Below are 20,931 nucleotides of genomic sequence, written 5' to 3' on the forward strand. Positions count from 1 at the left end.
GCTGTCCTGGTTTTGAACCAGTGCCTGGCATCAGTGATGGACTGGATGAGGGCGAACAAATTGAAACTAAATCCAGACAAGACAGAGGTGCTCCTGGTCAGTCGAAGGGCAGATCAGGGAATAGGGATTCAGCCTGTGCTGGATGGGGTTACACTCCCCCTGAAGACACAGGTTCGCAGTTTGGGTGTGCTCCTGGACTCAGCTCTGAACTTGGAGGTGCAGGTCTCGGCCTTGGCCAGGAGTGCCTTTGCTCAGTTAAGACTAGTGTGCCAGCTGCACCCATTCCTGGAAATGCCTGATTTGACTATGGTGATGCATGCCTTAGTTACATCCCGTTTAGACTACTGTAATGCACTCTACGTAGGGCTGCCTTTGAAGACTGTTCGGAAACTTAAACTGGTACAAAGAGCTGCAGCCAGAGTGTTAACAGGGGCTGGTTACAGGGACCATACAACTCCCTTGTTACAACAGCTCCACTGGCTGCCAGTTTGTTTCCAGTCACAATTCAAAGTGCTGGTTTTGACCTTTAAAGCCCTATATGGCCCAGGTCCAGGCTATTTGTCAGACCGTATCTCCCTATACAAGCCTACCTGGGCCCTGAGATCTTCAGGAGAGGCCCTTCTCTCAGTCCCAACACCTTCGCAAGTGCGATTGGTGGGGATGCGAGATAGGGCCTTCTTGGCGGCTGCTGCTAGGTTCTGGAACTCCCTTCCTAGGGAGGCACAAATGGCCCCCTCCTTGCCATCCTTCCGTCGGCAAGTAAAGACTTTTTTATTCCGACAGGCTTTTGGGATAGAAGGTGTTTAGGATTGGGCTTTACAAGGCTTGTTTTATTGTTTTATATTATTATTTGTATTATTTTAAATTGTTTTTAGATTTTTAAGTGCCTTTTAAGGTTGTGCATAGTTTAATTGTATTTTAATTGTATGTTTTTTTTAATGTTTTTAACTACATGTAGTTCTATTTGTAAGCCACCCTGAGTTCCAGTTTGGAAAAAGGGCGGGGTAAAAATAAAGTTTCAATCAATCAACAGTTGTCTCAAATTTCTGGGTCCGGGGGGGGGCTCTTAAGTAGAAGATGTACCACCCTGTTTCGCACCTGCAGTGGGGCATTACCACTTCTTCAGCCTACCTGGTCAATCCCCTTTGGATATCTTTTATTAGTCATGACAGGCAAGGGTTATAGCTACAGGGGACAGGCTAAACCCCTTCAGCCCCTTGCGCCTTCCTAGCCTGATGATCTGTGGAGTGATGAAGAGGCAGCGCAGTTTGTTCTTAGACACTTTCATACTGAAAAGCGATGCTATTTCTTTATTTCTTTGATGTTGGTTCACCTGCTGCTCGGCTTGAGGTATGCACCAAAAGAAGAAAGCTTGGTCCTATCCAGTTTTTCACGTTGGAATAGCTCTGGAATCGGAAGTGTTGATGTGCTGCCAAGCAGTAAAGAATGAAAGCTGTAGGATATTAGGAGATCAAGTGTGCCTTGTGATGTGGAATTGAGATACTTAGCCCATATGCAAAAGCTGTTTTACCTTGGGCAGGTGATTTCTCTCCCCACATATCTTTTTTGAAAAGGTCTCTATATATGTGACCCAATGCCACCATTAATTATTTCCACAATATTGGTATAAATAAAAATGAAAGATTGTATCCAACAAAGTTGTCCCATTAATACCAGGATGTGCTCCTGTACAGTGGGGCTTCCTCTCCCCATGCACCCCCTTAATTTGTTCTGAGGGCTCTTCCAACCATCCTGAGTAGATTTGGGGCACATGGAGAGAGGAGAGGGAGAAGATGTGCAGTTGCACAGGTAGAAGTCCTTGGGCTAACAAGACAACTTGATTGGATACAACCCACCTAAATTTTGGAAATTAGTCAGAATTGTTCATAGAGGTATCCTATGAAAATCCTTTTTATGTGCTCCTGCTGTTCTAGGAAATTTGCCTTCTCTAAAACCATAATGTACAGGAGTAGAGAATGAGGATGGGATTGAATCCCATGATTTCGATAAAAAGAATCAGTTTCCCTGTGAGGTTGTACTCACAATAAGAACTGCTTCAGTGGCAGGTGAGATAGGCAGCCTTGGAGATAGCGGATATACGCCTTGTTAGGACCAAAAAGGCAGTGTAGAAACATTGCCCTGCAGATATTGTTGGGACTACAGCGCCTCCCATCCTTGACCACTAGTCACTGGCCATGCTTGTTAGGAGTTGTAGTCCAACAACATCTGGAGCGTCTTAGGTTGGGGACGGATGCTTCAGAGAGGAGCTAGATAAGACAGCACTCTAATTATTATGTGAGGCACTACAGTTAGAATCCTTGCTGGAAGGCCACCCGGTAGGTCATCTAATAATAAAAAAAGTTTGCCCTCAGACAAGATAGTCTTACGATTGAAGCACTACCTTGACCTGTGTGAAAGGCAGGATATATAAGGCTTTATACATCTTCAACTCCTTTAGTAGAGATGTAAAATTTATGGAAATTTTGAAGCCATGGAAAAAATGTGGGGTTTTTTTTCAGAAAAAAATGGAAATTTTCAGGAAAATTGAAAAAATTCAATATTAGCACTTTTTACAGATTGAAAGTCACTTTGTTACTTCAGGAACATAAAATGTAATTATGTTCAAGTTGGTTTGGCATAAAATTATCACATTTGGTTTTTAAAAATACATTTTATTCAAACAATTATTAAAAACTGAATTTACTTTTTTTACTTTTTTTGGTAACAAATGGATCTATAAGATCATGATCTGTAAGGAACATCAGAACTGTAAGGAACCTCTTTCGTTTTGCCAGTTTATGAGGAGCAGGCAAAAAACCATTTAACCCCCCCCCAGAAGAAACCATCAACATTAATAACAAAGAAAATTATTTGTCTCTGCTAGTCCTCCACAGTGTCAAGCAGACATAAAGAATCCATTCCCATAAAAAAATGAGAAAAAGGGGATGATGATTCAATGAAACATTTTATTCATCATGCTAAAATAAAACATTCCATAATCCATTTTTTCTTCATTTTCTTCAATTTTTTCAATTTTTCAGGAAAAAACAAAAAACGGCTTCGCAAAATAATGTAAAAAAAACCCCATTTTTTCTCTGAATTTTTCCGGTCCTTCACATCTCTATCCTTTAGTATGGATCTTCTTTTTTTTAGAAAGTAAATTATGAACACTCACATCTCTTAATGATTTTAAGTTTTTGGACATTACAGTGTATGAGCATAGCCTGGAACTATATCTACATTCATTATTCTACAACCCATAATCCTACTTATGAGTCTTTCTCTGAGTGTGGATCTTTATGTAGCCAGAAAGGCACCATTCACATGCAAGAGATCCAGTGCCTGCAAGGGAAGAGGACCATCGCCGCCCAGGGAGGGAGAGCCATCTGCCTGCTTTGCTGCTGCTTGGCCAACATCTCTGCTCTCTCCTTCTTGGGCTCCTGCTCTGCACGTGGGCACCTCGCAGGACCAGGCACCAGGTACTCAGCCAGCTGCGCCTGATACTGTTCCACCTGTCCCTTCTCTGGAGGGGATATATAAGTCGGCTGGCTGAGGGGGCTTGGGAGACCCACTGCCTGCAAGGGGAAGAGGACCATCACCGCCCAGGGAGGGAGAGCCATCTGCCTGCTTTGCTGCTGCTGCTTGGCCAACATCTCTGCTCTCTCCTTCTTGGGCTCCTGCTCTGCACGTGGGCACCTTGCAGGACCAGGCTCCAGGTACTCAGCCAGCTGTGCCTGATACTGTTCCACCTGTCCCTTCTCTGGAGGGGATATATAAGCCGGCTGGCTGAGGGGGCTTGGGAGACCCACTGCCTGCAAGGGGAAGAGGACCATCACCGCCCAGGGAGGGAGAGCCATCTGCCTGCTTTGCTGCTGCTGCTTGGCCAACATCTCTGCTCTCTCCTTCTTGGGCTCCTGCTCTGCACGTGGGCACCTCGCAGGACCAGGCTCCAGGTACTCAGCCAGCTGTGCCTGATACTGTTCCACCTGTCCCTTCTCTGGAGGGGATATATAAGCCGGCTGGCTGAGGGGGCTTGGGAGACCCACTGCCTGCAAGGGGAAGAGGACCATCACTGCCCAGGGAGGGAGAGCCATCTGCCTGCTTTGCTGCTGCTGCTTGGCCAACATCTCTGCTCTCTCCTTCTTGGGCTCCTGCTCTGCATGTGGGCACCTTGCAGGACCAGGCCCCAGGTACTCAGCCAGCTGTGCCTGATACTGTTCCACCTGTCCCTTCTCTGGAGGGGATATATAAGCCGGCTGGCTGAGGGGGCTTGGGAGACCCACTGCCTGCAAGGGGAAGAGGACCATCACCGCCCAGGGAGGGAGAGCCATCTGCCTGCTTTGCTGCTGCTGCTTGGCCAACATCTCTGCTCTCTCCTTCTTGGGCTCCTGCTCTGCACGTGGGCACCTTGCAGGACCAGGCCCCAGGTACTCAGCCAGCTGTGCCTGATACTGTTCCACCTGTCCCTTCTCTGGAGGGGATATATAAGCCGGCTGGCTGAGGGGGCTTGGGAGATCCAGTGCCTGCAAGGGAAGAGGACTATCACTGCCCAGGGAGGGAGAGCCATCTGCCTGCTTTGCTGCTGCTGCTTGACTGGCGTCTCTGCTCTCTCCTTCTTCGGCTCCTGCTCTGCACTTGGGCACCTTGCAGGACCAGGCCCCAGGTGGCGTTTTACGTGGGAAGAAGAACGGTCTTAGAGCTGGCGTTTGGGCGCACAGAATATGGGACTGTGTCTTCTGTGTGGGTTTGAAGTGGATGAATGGGTGTTATGAGTGTATGTTGTGAGTGAATGTGTATTTTTATGTATATGAGTTTTTTGTATTTATAGTTTATCATGTGCCTCGGGAAGAGATTTTATCATCAAGAGGGGAGACCTGAGGGGGCCCCAATTGCCGTAGTGATGGGTAGAGGGAGGTATGGTGATATGAGAGGGATGTGCCAGGTAAGGAGAACGCAGCCCAGACATGTAGTGGCTGTGCCGCGTTCTGGTCCTTCTCATACCCGCAGGGTTGTTGGTTGTCCTATCAGCCAACTCTCAGATCTCCAGTTGCTGCTTTTTAATGCCAGATCGGTACATAATAAAACCTCCCTCGTCCATGATTTGATTGTGGACGAGGTGGCCGATGTGGCATGTATAACCGAGACCTGGGTGGGCGAACAGGGAGGAGTTAGTCTGTCCCAGCTCTGCCCACCGGGGTATCTGGTTCAGCATCATGGTAGATCTGAGGGTCGGGGAGGGGGGGTCGCTGTGGTCTATAAGAGTTCCATCTCACTCACCAAGCACCATGTCCATGCAATCACTGGTCTGGAGTGTTTGCACCTTGTGCTGGGCCAGAGGGACAGACTGGGAATCCTTTTGGTGTACCGCCCACCTTGCTGCCCAATGGCTTCCCTAACTGAGCTGATGGAAGTGGTCTCGGAGATACTGTTGAGATCCCCCAGACTATTAGTACTGGGAGATCTCAACATTCATGCTGAGGCTACTTTGTCTGGGGCAGCTCAGGACTTCATGGCCGCCATGACAACCATGGGGCTGTCTCAATATGTTAGTGGCCCAACACATACATCGGGGCATACTCTTGACCTGGTCTTTGCTACTGGACATGGGGATAGTGATCTGGATGTGGGGAGTTTTACATCTCTCCCGTTGTCATGGACAGATCATTGCTTGCTGAAGTTTAGACTTTCAGTAGCCTTTTCCCTCTGCAAGGGTGGGGGACCTATTAAATTGGTCCGCCCCCGGAGACTAATGAATTCTGAAGGTTTTCAAAAGGCTCTGGGTTTTTTTCCGGCTGATAAGACTGGCGCTCCTGTCGAAGCCCTGGTCGATCTGTGGAATACAGAGATGACCCGGGCTGTTGACACGATCGCTCCTGCGCGCCCTCTCCTATGTAGAGCTCATACAGCTCCTTGGTATACTCCGGAGCTGAGAGCGATGAAACAAGACAGGAGGCGGCTTGAGCGGAGATGGAGACGAACTCCTGACGAATGCAATTATGAGCTGGTTCGTGCTTCTACTAAGCTCTATGTAGGAGCGGTGAGGGCGGCAAAAAAACAACATTTCGCCGCCACTATTCAGTCATCTCTCTCACGCCCACGGGAGCTTTTTAAAGTGGTTCGTGGCCTACTTCATCCAGGCCTACAAGATACGGCAGATACATCGGTAGCTCAATGTAATAAATTTGCTGAACACTTCCAGCATAAGATCTCATGCATTCGCCGGGACTTAGACTCCTATTTAATAGCAGTTAATCCTACTGAGGTGTCCAGAGCACAGTCTTGTCATGTTTTGTTGGATGAGTTTCAGTTGGTTCAGCTCGAGGACGTGGACAAGGTGCTTGGACAGGTTCGTGCGACCAATTCGGTACTGGATCCTTGCCCCCTTGGCTAATTAAAACTAGCAAGGAAGGAACAGTTGGCTGGGCCAAGGAAGTGATTAATGCCTCTTTACGAGAGGGAGTGGTCCCTGGCTGTCTGAAAGAGGCGGCAGTGAGACCACTCCTGAAAAAACCTTCCTTGGACCCAGAGGATGTCAGCAGCTACAGACCAGTAGCCAATGTTCCGTTCCTGGGCAAGATCCTGGAACGTGTGGTTGCTGACCAGCTCCAGGCGCTATTGGATGAAACCGATTATCTAGATCCATTTCAATCGGGGTTCAGGCCTGGTTTTGGCACTGAGACTGCCTTGGTCGCCCTGTTTGATGACCTATGTCGGGAGAGAGACAGAGGGAGTGTATCTCTGTTGATTCTCCTTGACCTCTCAGCGGCTTTTGATACCATTGACCATGGTATCCTTCTGGAGAGGCTTGCGGAATTGGGAGTTGGAGGCACTGCTTGGCAGTGGTTCCGCTCCTACTTAGCAGGTCGTCTCCAGAAGATAGTGCTTGGGGAACATTGCTCGACACCGTGGGTTCTCCAGTGTGGGGTCCTGCAGGGTTCGGTTCTGTCTCCCATGCTTTTTAACATTTATATGAAGCCGCTGGGGGCGGTCATCAGGAGTTTTGGAGTGCGTTGTCATCAGTATGCTGATGACACGCAGCTCTACTTCTCCTTTACATCTTCTTCAGGTGAGGCAGTCGACGTGCTGAACCGTTGCCTGGCTGCGACAATGGACTGGATGAGAACTAACAAACTGAGACTCAATCCTGACAAGACTGAGATGCTGTTGGTGGATGGTTTCTCTGATCGGATGGTGGATATATACCCTGTCCTGGATGGGGTTACACTCCCCCTAAAGGAACAGGTGCGTAGTCTGGGAGTCATCTTAGACTCTTCCCTCACACTTGAGGCTCATGTAGCCTCGGGGGCCCGGAATGCGTTCTACCAACTTCGGTTGGTAGCCCAGCTACGTCCCTATCTGAGTAAGGAGGACCTCTCATCAGTGGTACATGCTATGGTAACCTCGCGTCTGGACTACTGCAATGCGCTTTACGTAGGGCTACCTTTGAAGACGATTCGGAAGCTACAGCTAGTGCAAAATGCGGCAGCCAGACTGCTAACAAGAACTAAGCGGTCTGAGCATATAACACCTGTGCTAGCCCGTTTGCACTGGCTTCCAATATGCTTCCGGGCCAGATTCAAAGTGTTGGTACTTACCTATAAAGCCTTATACGGCGCGGGACCATGATATCTGTCGGAACGCCTCTCCTGATATGAACCGGCCCGTACACTACGGTCTACTACGAAGGCCCTCCTCTGGGTTCCGACTCATAGGGAAGCCCGGAGAGTGGTGACAAGATCTAGGGCCTTCTCAGTGGTGGCCCCCGAACTATGGAATGGTCTCCCCGAGGAGGTGCGCCTGGCGCCGACACTATCATCTTTTCGGCGCCAGGTTAAAACCTTTCTCTTCTCTGAGGCATTTTAATTCCTGTTAATTGTAAATTATTATATTTTGATTTTAGACTGTACAGTTTTGTGTACAGTTTTGTGTTATTTTTATTGTATTTTTAATGTTCACCGCCCAGAGAGCTGTTGCTAGTCGGGCGGTATATAAGCTTAATTAAATAAAAATAAATAAATAAGAGGGAGGCATCAGCAGTCTCGGTGGAACCCCAGATTTGTAGAAGTATAACAAAACCTTTAGGAAAAAAACATTACTACAAAACTGTCCATTGAGGACTGAACATGCTGAGCGTTGGGGTGGGAGGGAAAGGCAATGGAGTACTGTGGAAAAGGCCATGGCTGGCTGGCTAGATTCCTGAACAGGAGCCCACTCTGCATTTCAAAATTTTGTTGCAGGCTTCACTTAACAACTTTTGAATAGTGACTTGCTTTTCTCATTTGAGGTTAATTCCAGAATAAGGCTGTCAAAGAAAAAACTGTTTCATGGGACAAAGGCTGCAAAATATATAAAAGTAGTAGTGTCCATCTGCTTGTGGCGCATTTCTAGTGTGGTTCTCATCTTCCAGACAACGAGCTGAAGACTGGTGGGCATTTAACCGTGGCAGCTTTATTTTTAGTCATGTTTTATATATAATTGGACCTTTACATCATTTAGATAACGTATTTCCCTCAGCAAGTGGTTTATAAATTTTCTACATAAAATCTATCAGGGTGACAAGAGAGCCAGTGTGGTGTACTGGCTAAAGGGTTGGAGTGAGTCCCCTCTCAGCTATGAAACCCATTGGTTGACCTTGGGCCAGTCACCGTCTCTCTACCTAACCTACCTCGCAGGGTTATTGTGAGGATAAAGGGGATGGAACCATGTATGATGCCCGATGACCTCTGTGGGTGAAAGGGTGATATACATGTAATAAATACCACTGCGTCTAACTTTTTTAATACATAGGATGGAAGTGAACTTCATAAAACAGCGGGGTTTAAGTTTCCTTTGATCTGTTTTGTTTTGCAAGTGCTGCTTGACATCTTTTTTCTGCATAGATATTGCTTCCATGTAGGTAAAATAATAGGCTGCTGTGTCTCTTGCCTCATGTTTCCACATAATAGGAACCTGCAGTTGGCCCAGACTCCTCATTACTTTTTGTGAGGCAAAATAGGCCCATGTGGGATGACGTTCATGTTTTTTTCCCCTGCATGGAAGCAATTGTGTAAAAGAAAAAAAATTATGCCAGTTGAGACACTCTTAGTTGGAAGCTAATCCCACTGTTTTAACTAGTTCTACCAAGTGTATTTAACATCCAGGTGTTGGGGCTGGTTGACTGATTGGTTGGGAATTACTGTATGCTTGGCATATTGTATACCTAATTTGGACACCTCACTGTCCAGATACATGATGCAAGACATACATAACTCCTTTTTTGGAGATCAGCCCTGTGCCTCATGGCACACATGAAATTGCATGTGTGTTTCTGGTGTGGTGGTGGTGGAAAGGGAGCACACTTGCGCCCTATGCCCCACTGAATGTAGATGATTACTGGATTGGCAAGCAGTCATTTTAAACCTCTGTTATTTTATAGTAAAGTTAGAGCAATGCACTACATAACTGAATGTTGATCTCTCCCACACCTTCTCGGATCCACCCATGCCACAGTTGATTACACAAACTAAAATGCTTGTGTTCTTCAACGTGGTGCCCAAGCTAGTTGTAGTACCTTTTTTTAACTAGAAAGCTGGGTTAATTTTTGGTGTGTGTGTGTGTGTTTTTAAGGACAAAGGTAATATTCTCCATTCAATTACATAATGCAAAGCCTCAGAATTGGGAAATGAAAGATAGGCGAGTGTCTGCATGCACACATAATAAAAAGAGAGCTCAGTCGTCAAAACAAACATGCCAATAGGCTAAGTGTAGGGGTGGTGTGCCTGAATTCCACCCCAAGGAAAAGTTGTATGCAAACACAGAGAACGCTCCAGGGCTTTACGGAACATGTAGGTGTAGACTGAGCGGCGTGCCTGGTGCTTGAAAGTGGCTGCTTTCATACTGCTTTGAATGTAGCTTTAGAGGGACTGACAAAAGGAGTGAGAACATATTGGAGGATTTTGCGTACTTATCTGAGAGGCAGGCAGGGCCCAGACTGTGCTAGAAAGAGCTAAATGTTCTCAGAGCCATTTGGAACTGCCCAATTAGGATTGCCTGCAGAGCAAGACCCCACTCTTAAAGCTGTCCAGGATCAGGTACCTAATACCTGAGAGGGGAGAGGTGGTTCTGGATGAACCTCCTTGATGCAAGAAAGGAGGAAAGGGGTGTATTCGTAATATGCTCTCATTCTGAATTCGTTGAGCCAGGACAAAGCACACCACCCTCTGCTTCTGTTCTCGAGCATTACTATAGATGACAATTGCAGTTCCATAATTTAGGGATGTTGACTAGTTGTTACCTGTTCACATGCTTGACTAGTTCATTTGTAAACCCCATGGAGTGGATTTCTATACTTCCTCTTGCTTTCAATGGGCATTGGTAGAATCATGTTCTTGCACTCATTGGATGTATATTTCAGAGTGATTAGCCCAGGATTGTCGGGCATTAATGCAAATTAGATCTGACTGTATGGGCAAAGCCATACTCTTTATACCAGGGGTGACTAACCCCCAGCTTGGGGGCGTGATCTAGCTCCCCAAGCAATTTTTTCTGCCTCCCAAGACCCCATTGATTTTGGCTGTGGCAAAAAAATAAAATAAAATCAGACACAGTGCTGAGATGGGAGCCCATCTCCTTGATTGAATTGCAAATTAATCCTTGCATGGTCATGACATCAGGCATTTGATAAGAGAGAGGGTGCTCAGATCAACTGAGGAGTAAGGGCTCTATGTGTGCATGCGCATGCCCCTGCCTGTTTATGTGCCTCAGGAATTTGAGCTGGCCACACCCACCACTGGCATGCAACTCCCCAGGGGGGTTGGCCAAGGGTGAATGCCAAAAAAAGGTTAGCCATTCCCACTTTATATTATTTCTGTGTGAGGAAAAGGTCAGTTAAAGTGTAACTAGTCTGCTTGGTGATTTATTTATTTATTTTTGGTGGGTCCCTCTCTGTGGATGATCTTCCCAGATGTAATCCCTTGCTTCCATTTAGTTGGAATGCCAGGCCAGCATCAAATGTCAGGCAACTCCAGGACATCGTGAATAATATTTGACTATATGGCGGATCCTTAAGAAGGTGAATGGCTGCAGAGAACTACCTCGTACAGTTGTTCATTTAACTAGAACTTACATACCTAGCCTTGTTTGATCTAGTAAGAGGCCATCTTTTGTAGGTGAAGGAACTGCTTCAGAGAGCAGTTAGGAACAAGTGGATTTACATGATGTTGGAGTCGGACAAAGGCTAGACCAGCCTTTCCCAACTAGTGGGCCACCAGATGTTGTTGGACTACAACTCCCATCAGCCTCAGCCAGCATTGCCAATGGTCAGGAAAGATGGGAATTGTGGTCCAACAACATCTGGTGGCCCACTAGTTGGGAAAGGCTGGGCTAGACAGACAAAAGTGGGTGAGGCAGTTAATACGCGTTATTTCATCATAAGTAAATCCTAAATACCATGTTGTCCAAATTGGTGTGTGTTGGTGTCACTGTGAAGGCAGTCTTCCTTTCATTTCTGCTGAGTTGGATTTTTACGCCTCAAATCGTCACTTCCTCTTCAGGTTTAGGTGGCTTAATAAGGAAGTGTGCTTATTGCGTGGGGGTGGTCGGTGATACCAGTGAGATAAAAGAGCTGTACAACTGTAAGAGTTCATGGAAGATTGAGCCTGGCGCTTGATTACTGATGCAAGTAAAACATCACATGTTAAGACTCTGAAAGAGGCAGCCCCCACGGTGGAAAATACGATTGCCTGGGATGGGGCAATATTTTTCATTGGAGATTGGACTTCCCCTGAACCAAAGAGTCCCCAGTTCTGAAGTGTGCTGGACATTATGCAAAATGTACACATTTCTGTTTGTTAGCCTACTTCACTTTGATGGCATAACGTAGAAAGGTTTTGCGTATTTTGGAATTGTGCAGTCCATTTATGTACATGCGGGTGTAAGCCAAATGAAACGTTAACTTGTAATAACATGATAAGCAAGCACCACTTCTTTATACTGTGTTTCTGTGTGGCTAGGACAGCCTTTCCCAACCAGTGTGCCTCCAGATGTTGTTGGACCACAACTCCCATCAGCCTCAGCCAGCATTGCCAATGGTCAGGAAAGACGGGAATTGTGGTCCAACAACATCTGGAGGCACACTGGTTGGGAAAGGCTGGGCTAGGATATAACATTGTTCTGCAGGCCTTAGATGTTACATCCATTTTCTCTGAATTGCAGGACAAGTTGCTTTTCTTTCCACGTATAGCAGGATCCACTGACCTGAGGTACTGGCTCGTGAGGCATTTGGATCATCCATGGCCTGGGCAGCAGCCTATAAATCCTCTGACTCTTGCTTCAGTTTTATATTTTCACCAAAGACTAGCATTAGGTGTGATTGGCTTTGCAGTCAACTCCTGTCCCCCTCCCCCCAAAATCCTGTTCTGTCTAGGGTTAGAGACCCTACTGGTGGTGGCAGCGCTGTAGGGTCCAAGTCTTACCAGCTCAGTTCTGATCTTTGTTGTGAGTTTTCCTGCAAAGGGAGCTAGAGGCAGGAAAAGACCAGCTCCTACACTTGATAGGCAAGTAAACTGTAGGGTTACCTGCTGCAGAGTACAGGCTGCTCCTACCTTCCATGTCGTCCCAAGAAAAGGGGTTGTGTTTTTTTCCCCAGTTACTTGGCCACAGATTGGTATTAGTACAAAGTCTGCTTCCTGCAGGTTTATGAAAAGGGAATTTGCTATGTTTCCTACTATTACTGAGTAGGAAGGTTTAATACCTTGATCAGCAGCTAGATTTTGTCATGGAAGAATTTGGAGCTAACATTTTTAGCCCCGAGTGCTGCGTTTACCTTTGGCCAAACCTCCAGGGGCTGCATTGGAGCTGTGGCTGCTCTACACTCTTGTATGTACACACACACACACAGGTCACGCACACAAACACCCCTGCCCACCCCACTGCTGTGTCTACTTTAATTTTTTCCCTTTGTGCTACTGCTGTCAAAATCATTGTGCTATCTTTGGGAGGAGGGGAGAAAAACTTGTTTGAGGGCTAGCTAAGCCAGAGGATGGTGGTAGACCTTAATTGTTATCCTTTCATGAAGGAGCTTGTAAGCAAGTGTTGCCTTCTTTCCCTCCCATCACTGATGTCATTTCTGCATCCTGTCACTTTAACCTTTTCTCTCTCCCCCCCCCCCGCCCCCAATACACTCTTCTGGAGGCAGGCATTTCCATGATTAAACTGGTAAGTGAGGCGACAGTTGTCACATTCTGGAGCCAGATTTGGCCAGAATGGCACCTGCTTCTGTTGTTGCCTTCCTCTAGCAGCATTTATTACTACTAGCAGCAAGAAGCTCCGTAGGAGGGGCTTGCCAAGCAACAGTCCACCCCTCCTCCCCAACCTCATTGAGCAAGAATTATGATGAGCAGGTAGTGTTGCTAAGGAAGAAGTTTGTTGGCAAGGTTTGGTATGGGGGCAGCATAGCACCGAGTGGGACACAGGACAGTCAACAGATGGAACAGTCAAAGCAGTTTAGTTGGATTAATTACCTGTAAGCCTTTGTAAATCTCTTGGTTTTGTTCATATATTTTTTGTTTTCCTATATTTCACTCTTCCGTGAGCTCGTAACACGAGGCTCCCATGGATCTGCTGTGCATCCACTTGAACCATCGTCCACGTTCCATTGTGGGAAGTGTCTTCCCTTGGGTTCTTTCAGTTGAGGTGGCTGAAGGCTGGTGAAAATGTAGATCCAGCCACCAGTTTTCGGTGCATGCTTATCGGTGAAGTTGGGGATCTAGTCTGCTAATGTTTAATAGGGTGATACTTAATCTAGATTGATTTTTAAGGTGGAGCGGGAGGGTGTGGTCCTGTGCCTTGGAAATGACCTAAACTTTTATCTTTACATCCAGACTCAGCATTGTGTTGCTCAGTTAGGGGAAGAAAAGGATGCTGGGTGTGTGTGTGACGGGATGCTGCTGAACACTCGTGGGGAGGAAGGGTTGGCAGGGCCAGATTTACGTACAAGCTAAACAAGCTACAGCTTTAGGGCTTCACATTATGAGGGGCCTTGTGTTAGAAAGAAAAAAGAAATGTTTACAACATTGCCACCGGGAAACCATAAACATCATACAAAATGAAGATAATTTTGGTAGATATTGAATATCATTGTTGCAGCTTGCTTGCTGACAGCAGTAAACAATTCTATAGAACATCGTACACTTGGCAGCCTTTTGGATTCTTGCAGAAAACAGCCCACATGTTTATATAAACTATATCTAATTTATATATTATAACCTTATATTGTTTAATTGTGTTATGTGTTTGACAAACTCCTAAATAATGTGCACACATATAACTTGGCATTTTAATACCTATATTAGACAATCAAATTCTGTTTAATTGTACAGCCCGTATTTTGCATTTAACAATTTTATTATTTGTTGAAGAGGGAAGGGCCTACTCATGTTATAGCTTAGGGCCACAACAAGTTTAAATCCAGCCCTGAGTGTTGGGACTGGTTCCTTGTGCTGCTCCTGGTGGCTTGTTGTTTTTGTTTAAAGGAGCCTTGGGTACCATTAGGTTAAAACTGTGCTGAGCAAGTGGAGGGAGCCACAGTTAAAATCTTTTTCTCTCTCCTGCAGATGTGCACACCCAGCAATACTCCAGCCACGCCTCCCAACTTCCCAGACGCTCTTGCTATGTTTTCCAAGCTGCGGACTTCAGAGAATCTTCAGAGCAGCAACAGTCCTATCACTTCCATGGCCTGTTCTCCTCCTGGTAGCTTCAGTCCCTTCTGGGCTTCTTCGCCTCCCAACCACCAACCTGCCTGGATCCCTCCTTCATCACCCACCAGTCACAATCTCCACCATCACCTCCACCATCAGCAGCCCATGTGGCCTCCTGTGTCTCAGCAAGGCCCCCCCCAGCAGAAAGCCATGACGGCCATGGATGGCCAGAGATAAGACTTAATGTTTTTGGAATGGGGGAAGAAGTTGTTTGGGGGGGGGAGGGTGTGGCAAATCCAGGGGGCAGGAGGAAATGGGGTGGGGGGTATTTTTCCTGAAGATCGCACTGGAATATTTTATAGTATTTTTTTTTAATTGATGAGACGTCATCAGCCATCCCCGTGATCCTTCTCCCCCCCCTTTTCCTCCCTATCCACTCTTCAGGAGAGTTAATAACTGGTCTTTTCTCTTTTTTAAAAGAAAAAAAATTATATAACTATAATATATAAATATATAAATATATCTAATGTATATACATCACAGATGAAAGCAACGGAATTGCAAAGATCCAGGTGGCATTCTGAGAAAACTGCTTGGAAAGAGGGGTGGCTGCATTGGATCCAGGGGGTAAGGGTGTCTCCCTGTGTGTGTGTGTGTATGTCAAGGAAGGGCTCAGAAGCTGACTCTCCCCCACCCCGGCCCATTTTTGTTGCCCTCCTCTTGCTTTTCATTTGGTTCCCAGTTGTGGGGAGGTACCTGTAGCAGCTGAGCTGGTTGAGGGGCCTTGGGGAAAAGCTCTCTTGCTGAAGGAAGTCACAGGCCTCAAACTGTCCATGTGCACATTAATGGCCCGGAGCAATGTAGGGGGACGTGCCTGCTGAAGCACAGCTACTTCACAGAAGCTGCTAGGCTGGGGTGTGACCTGCTGAAGGAATTGAGCTTCCACCTCATGCCCCATGTTGTGACTGAGGGGTTGGGGAATGGTTTTTTTCCTGCTGTGGGGTCATTCCACAGAGTTCTCCTGTCGGCTGAAAAGAAATAATGGAATAGTACAAAATGTCTATTAAACATGTTGGGGCTATCATCTTTGAGCACCATGTTGAGCGCTGCCAACAATTTAGTACATACAAGGAAATACATGTGTCACCCTGCCAGTTTGGAGAGGTGCCAATACATGTGCATTCTGGTAAAATCATAGCCAGCTTTTGTGTATCCATGGGCTGACAAATTATTGGGTGTGCAAGGGGTTTTCTTTGTGTGTGGGGAAGTGTTTTCATCTTGGTTTAAACCATTTCCCTGTTACCCGAACTTTGGCCTATTGAAACTTTTTTGCTGACTGCAGCAGGTGTGTCCCAAATAGTGGAAATAAGCAATGTTTTTTGTACCTTACCACAGACTTTTCTTGTTCCCCTCCCCCCCACGCCCTCTTGTTTTTTTGGGAATGGTTTCGTCCTTCAACTCTCAAGCTGTTTCCCTTTTAAAAGGACAATGTTTAAGCATATGGGAGGCTAAGCTGGAAGGGAAGTTGCTGAGGTTTTAAAGGTATAAAAATATACACATCAGCCTCCCCAGAAGATGGATCATTCAGAGGAAGACTCCAGACTCTCTTGCATCCAGCAGCAAGGGACATATTGAGGCTCTTTTTTTATTTTTTTTTGTTTTTTAGGTTTTAAAATCAGAATCTTGCTTAAACAGGTTGAAGGTTTTATATTAATTTAAAAATAAAAAAATCACTTTTTTAATCTGACTGGTACTTGTCTTTTTGCCCCCCTCTTCGTTGCCTTTTACTTTCGTTTAAATTCAAAGACGTCTGATGGGTATGAATGACAGAAGTAAGAATTGAACACAAAGCCAAATGCTTCCTCTTTACTTACACAAGATTGCAAAGACACACAACTTACTCTCCTCTTCCTCCGCCTCCCCTCCTTTATCTAGAAACCGACTCTGCTCTTCCCTGCTGTCCCATCATGCATCATTCATTGGCTCATAGGAAAAGTAAAATGAAACTAGGCCATTGGTGTTTAATATTAGCATTCATTTGGAATAGCTTTGTCATGCAGGTTGAAAAGAATACCATGCTTCAGGGCCATCAGAGGAGAGGAACATGGGGACGAGTATGCCAGCTCTGCCCCCCGCCACCCCCGCTCCCATTGCTCTCCATAAGTTGGAAGGTTGCTGTGTGAAGCGGGGAGCCAGCTTCTACTCATGCAGACTTCCCACATCATGTAGAACTCTGGAAAATCGGAGGGAGGGGTTATATCACATGGGCAACCTACATGTGTAGAAGCAGGCTTCTCCTTTCAGATCGTAGCAGTCAAATTTGCAGAAGGAGCGGACTTGGCAGACTTCTTTCTGCACTCCTTCAGTTCTACCACTTCTCCAAATGCCTGAAGAGTTATCATCTGAGTTATCTTGCAGCTGAACACTTGCTGTAGGGACTCCTGTAAGGAACTTCTACATCAAGCTTCCCTCAAGGTTCTCGTGGTTGTCAGCAGTATTACTTTGGAAGAGGTAATTTTTTAAAAAATAGAAATTTTGAGTTGAATGTGACCAGAACAAAAGCAGATTGAAGGGGGGTGTTCAGGAGTTCTTCTCTCTTACATGCATGCATGCAAACCTTGTTGTGACACTAACAGTGGGTGTCGTGCACATCCTCCCTGCCTTTGTCTCTACCACCGCTCCCCTCACTGCATGGAGAAGCAAATGCAAACAGAAAGACTGCACATTTATGTGATGTAGGGTCTGGCTATTGAGCCCATTTACCAGGAACCAGACAAGGCCAACATCCAGAAAAACACAAGATCCCTCAGTACAGATTTCATGCAAGCAGTCTGGAAGTATGAGCTTGAGGCCTACTGTCTGTCTGTCTCACCAGGTGCACAGAGGTAGGTGTGTGTGTGTATTTATGATCAAACTGTGTGTGGTAGGTTGATTATTTTCTACCATAAGGATATCTTCAGGTATTTGGCATGTAATTAAAGGTGGGTGAGTGGAGAACTGGAAACAAGAAAGGGGATGGGCTTTTGTTCAGAAAGGAGAATTCAACATCACCTCAGGAATGACTATTAAATTTAAGTTGGAGATCTGTTGCTGCATTGTGGAATCTTGTCATTGCCATTATCACTTATCATTGGGATAATGTTACTCCAAACAGCAGTGATAAGTGTATTTTCAAAGAGACAAAAAGTCTGCTCTCATAAAAAGGAAGGTTGGGAGCCCTTGCTTGTAATGATTAGAAGTTTGTGAAAGGAGATCTGGCGGTTTGCTTCTCAACTCCATCTTTTCCTCTACAGCCTAGACTAAAGCTGTAAGCCTTCCTTCACACCATTGGTCTTGTTAATAAGTGTAACTTTCCAAGTGTCAATTTTAACACTTGCTCGGATTTATCTCCCCCCCCCTTCTGTCAAGTTGGTTGTAAGAACAAAGGTGGGCTGTAAATAACACTTCATTGCTAAAGACTTCCCCACAGGCATGTGTGCACTTCCCCCACTGTTGCTAGGTAGTACTCATCCTACCTTGAGCTACAGGACCACATGGGTGCTGGTGAACCCAATTTAGGCTGCCTCAGAACTCCTTGTATTCAGCCAAATGTCATTTAAAATGATATACCACTGAATCATTTTTCGGGATCTTCCCTCAAAATACATCTCCAACTGTGGCCCTGCTTATGCAATCGGATATATTGGCAGCCTCTGAGCTCATTCTAAACCAGCAGTCTTCAACTATTTCAGACCTAGGACCCACTTTTAGCCCAAACATACATGGGTGGGAAGGACCCACTTTGTAATCTTTTTACCAGATATTTGTAATAGTTGTAGGACAGTCTTTGTGACCCACCATTGAAGACCAGTGCTCTAATGCCCATGTCTACACATCTGAGGGACAGCCGTCCTTGGCAAGACAGGGGACTGTTGGATCAACTGTTATTCTTACTTGATCTTTCAGTGGCTTTTGATACCATTGACCATGGTATCCTTCTGGGGCGACTTGGCCAGATGGGTGTTTGAAGCACTGTTTTACAGTGGTTCCGATCCTATCTCCAGGGTTGTCTTCAGAGAACAGCATGGGGCGATTGTCTGTTGGCCCCCTGGCAGTTGTGCTATGAGGTGCTGCAGGGTACCATCTTGTCCCCCATGCTGTTTAACATCCATATGAAGCCCTTGGAAGCGGTCATCAGGAGATTTGGGGCAAGATGTCAGCAGTATGCTGACAATATCCAGCTCTATTTCTCTGTAACATCTGAATCAGGAGAGGCAGTGCAAGCCCTGGACCGCTGCCTGGACTCGGGGTGGGCTGGCTGAGGGCCAATAAACTGAGCCTGAATCCTAGCATGTTGGAGGCGCTGTGGGTTGGTGGTTCCCGAGTTCGGATAATTGGTCAGTTGCCTGCTTTGGATGGGGTCGTACTCCCTCTGAAAGAGCAGGTCGGTAGTCTGGGGGTGCTTCTGGATCCACCTTTGTTGCTAGAGGCCCAGCTGGCCTCAGTGGCTAGGAATGCCTTTATTTACCAGCTTCAGCTAGTAAGACAGCTGCAGATGTTTCTGGACCAAGATAGCCTGACCATTGTTGTCCACACACTGGTAACCACTAGACTGGAATACTGTAATGCTCTGTGTGGGGCTGCCCTTGAGGTTGGTCTGGAAGCTGCAGCTGGTGCAAAATACGGTGGTGAGACTGCTCACGGGGGCAGGGTATCACCAACATGTCACCCTGCTGCTGAAAGAATTGCACTGGCAGCTTATTTGCTACTAGTCCAAGTTCAAGGTTCTAGTTTTGGTGTACAAAGCCCTATACAGCTTGGGACCAGGATACCTGAAAGACCGTCTTATCCCTTATATACCCAGTCGATCACTGCACTCTGCAGGTGAGGGCCTCCTGCAAACACCATCTTATCAGGAGGTCCGTTCGGCACAACATAGGAAACGGACCTTTAGTGTGGCGGCACCTGCCCTGTAGAATTCCCTCCCCTTAAATATTAGATAAGTGCCATCTCTGTTATCTTTTTGGCGCCTATTGAAGACCTTCTTTCAACAAGCCTTTTAAGTTGAGACTTTACCCCAGTCTGTGTCTGTGTTGGAATTGCTTTTTTAATATGTTTTTAAACCTTTTTTAAAAAAACTATGTTTTTAACCTTTTTTAAAGATGTTCTGAAATCTTTTTTAAAACAATGTTTTTAAAGATGTTTTGTTTTAATGTCTGTTTTTATGTTATAGTTATAGTTCTTTTGTTTGCCGCCCTGGGCTCCTGGGAGGAAAGACAGAATATAAATTAAATAATAGATAAATAAAGATTTCTTACCTGCCTTTCACCGTGAGATCCCAGAGCAGGTTACAACAATAAAAATCTACAAAACCCTTACACATAAAGCCATTCCAAATGGAACGGTAAATTTAGTAAAAGAGATGAATCCCACAAAGTGAAATACCTTAAGTGTCAAAGGCCAGGGTAACATAAACTAGACACACCTTTGGGGATGGAATTCCACAATTTAAGCGCTGTCACAAAGCCCTCTCCCATGCCACCATTTCCTACACTTCTGAGGGTGGTGGAACTACCAAGAGAGCCCCCTCTGTAGATTTTAGCACCAGTAAAGGTTGGTAGGGGTGATGATCTTTCCAATATTTGGATCCTAAGACATTGAGGGTTTTAAACACTAATGTCAGAGCCTGGAATTGAACAGGCATCCAGTGCAGCTGTTTTAAAATGCATTATCGAAGTTCTAAATGGAATGAAACCTGGCCAGTAATTTGGCTGCTGTAATTTGGACCAGTTAAAGTTGTCTGTCCATGGCTTTCTATTGCCTGTGTTACCACCAACAGTGAGCTTGAAATGCGAGGCAATGCTGGCTTCTGAAAATGTCTTGGTAGCATTTGCTGTCTGTGCTTCAAGTGATGTAAGCTTTGGCAGACAGATTTAATACAACATGAGGGGTGTGTGTGTGTATAAAATCTGTTTCCCTCTGGAAAGATCAGGCATGGAGTCATCACTACTTTTAAAAAAAGAATGTTGGAAATATACAGTCTGGATTTGGCTACAGGAGAAACCCCAGCTTCCTTTCTCTTATTTTAAAGGGTCGTGTTTCTAGTCCTCATTGCTTGTCTCATTGACACAATGACTTGAATGTTGCAAAGACTCCAAAATTGCAATCAGAATGAATTGTATCAAAAGTAAATTTATAAAGGAGTGGTTTAAATAACGTGAATGCATGATTTCGGTGCTAGGTGACAGCTGTTGCCTTGGAGGCATTGACACTCTCT

General features: G+C 45.8%; 1 protein-coding gene across 1 annotated transcript in view; it reads left to right on the forward strand.

Annotated features, from left to right (window-relative positions):
• The window catches only part of UBALD2 (UBA like domain containing 2), a 41,160-nt gene extending 24,743 nt beyond the window's left edge, over window positions 1-16,417 (forward strand). The window contains exon 3 of the mRNA XM_061616286.1: window positions 14,592-16,417. Coding sequence (XP_061472270.1) covers window positions 14,592-14,912 — 321 coding nt within the window. The 3' untranslated portion in view covers window positions 14,913-16,417. The remainder of the gene's footprint in view (window positions 1-14,591) is intronic.
• The last annotated feature ends 4,514 nt before the right edge of the window (window positions 16,418-20,931 follow it).

This window comes from Rhineura floridana, chromosome 3 (assembly GCF_030035675.1).
Source record: "Rhineura floridana isolate rRhiFlo1 chromosome 3, rRhiFlo1.hap2, whole genome shotgun sequence".
NCBI lineage: Eukaryota > Metazoa > Chordata > Lepidosauria > Squamata > Rhineuridae > Rhineura > Rhineura floridana.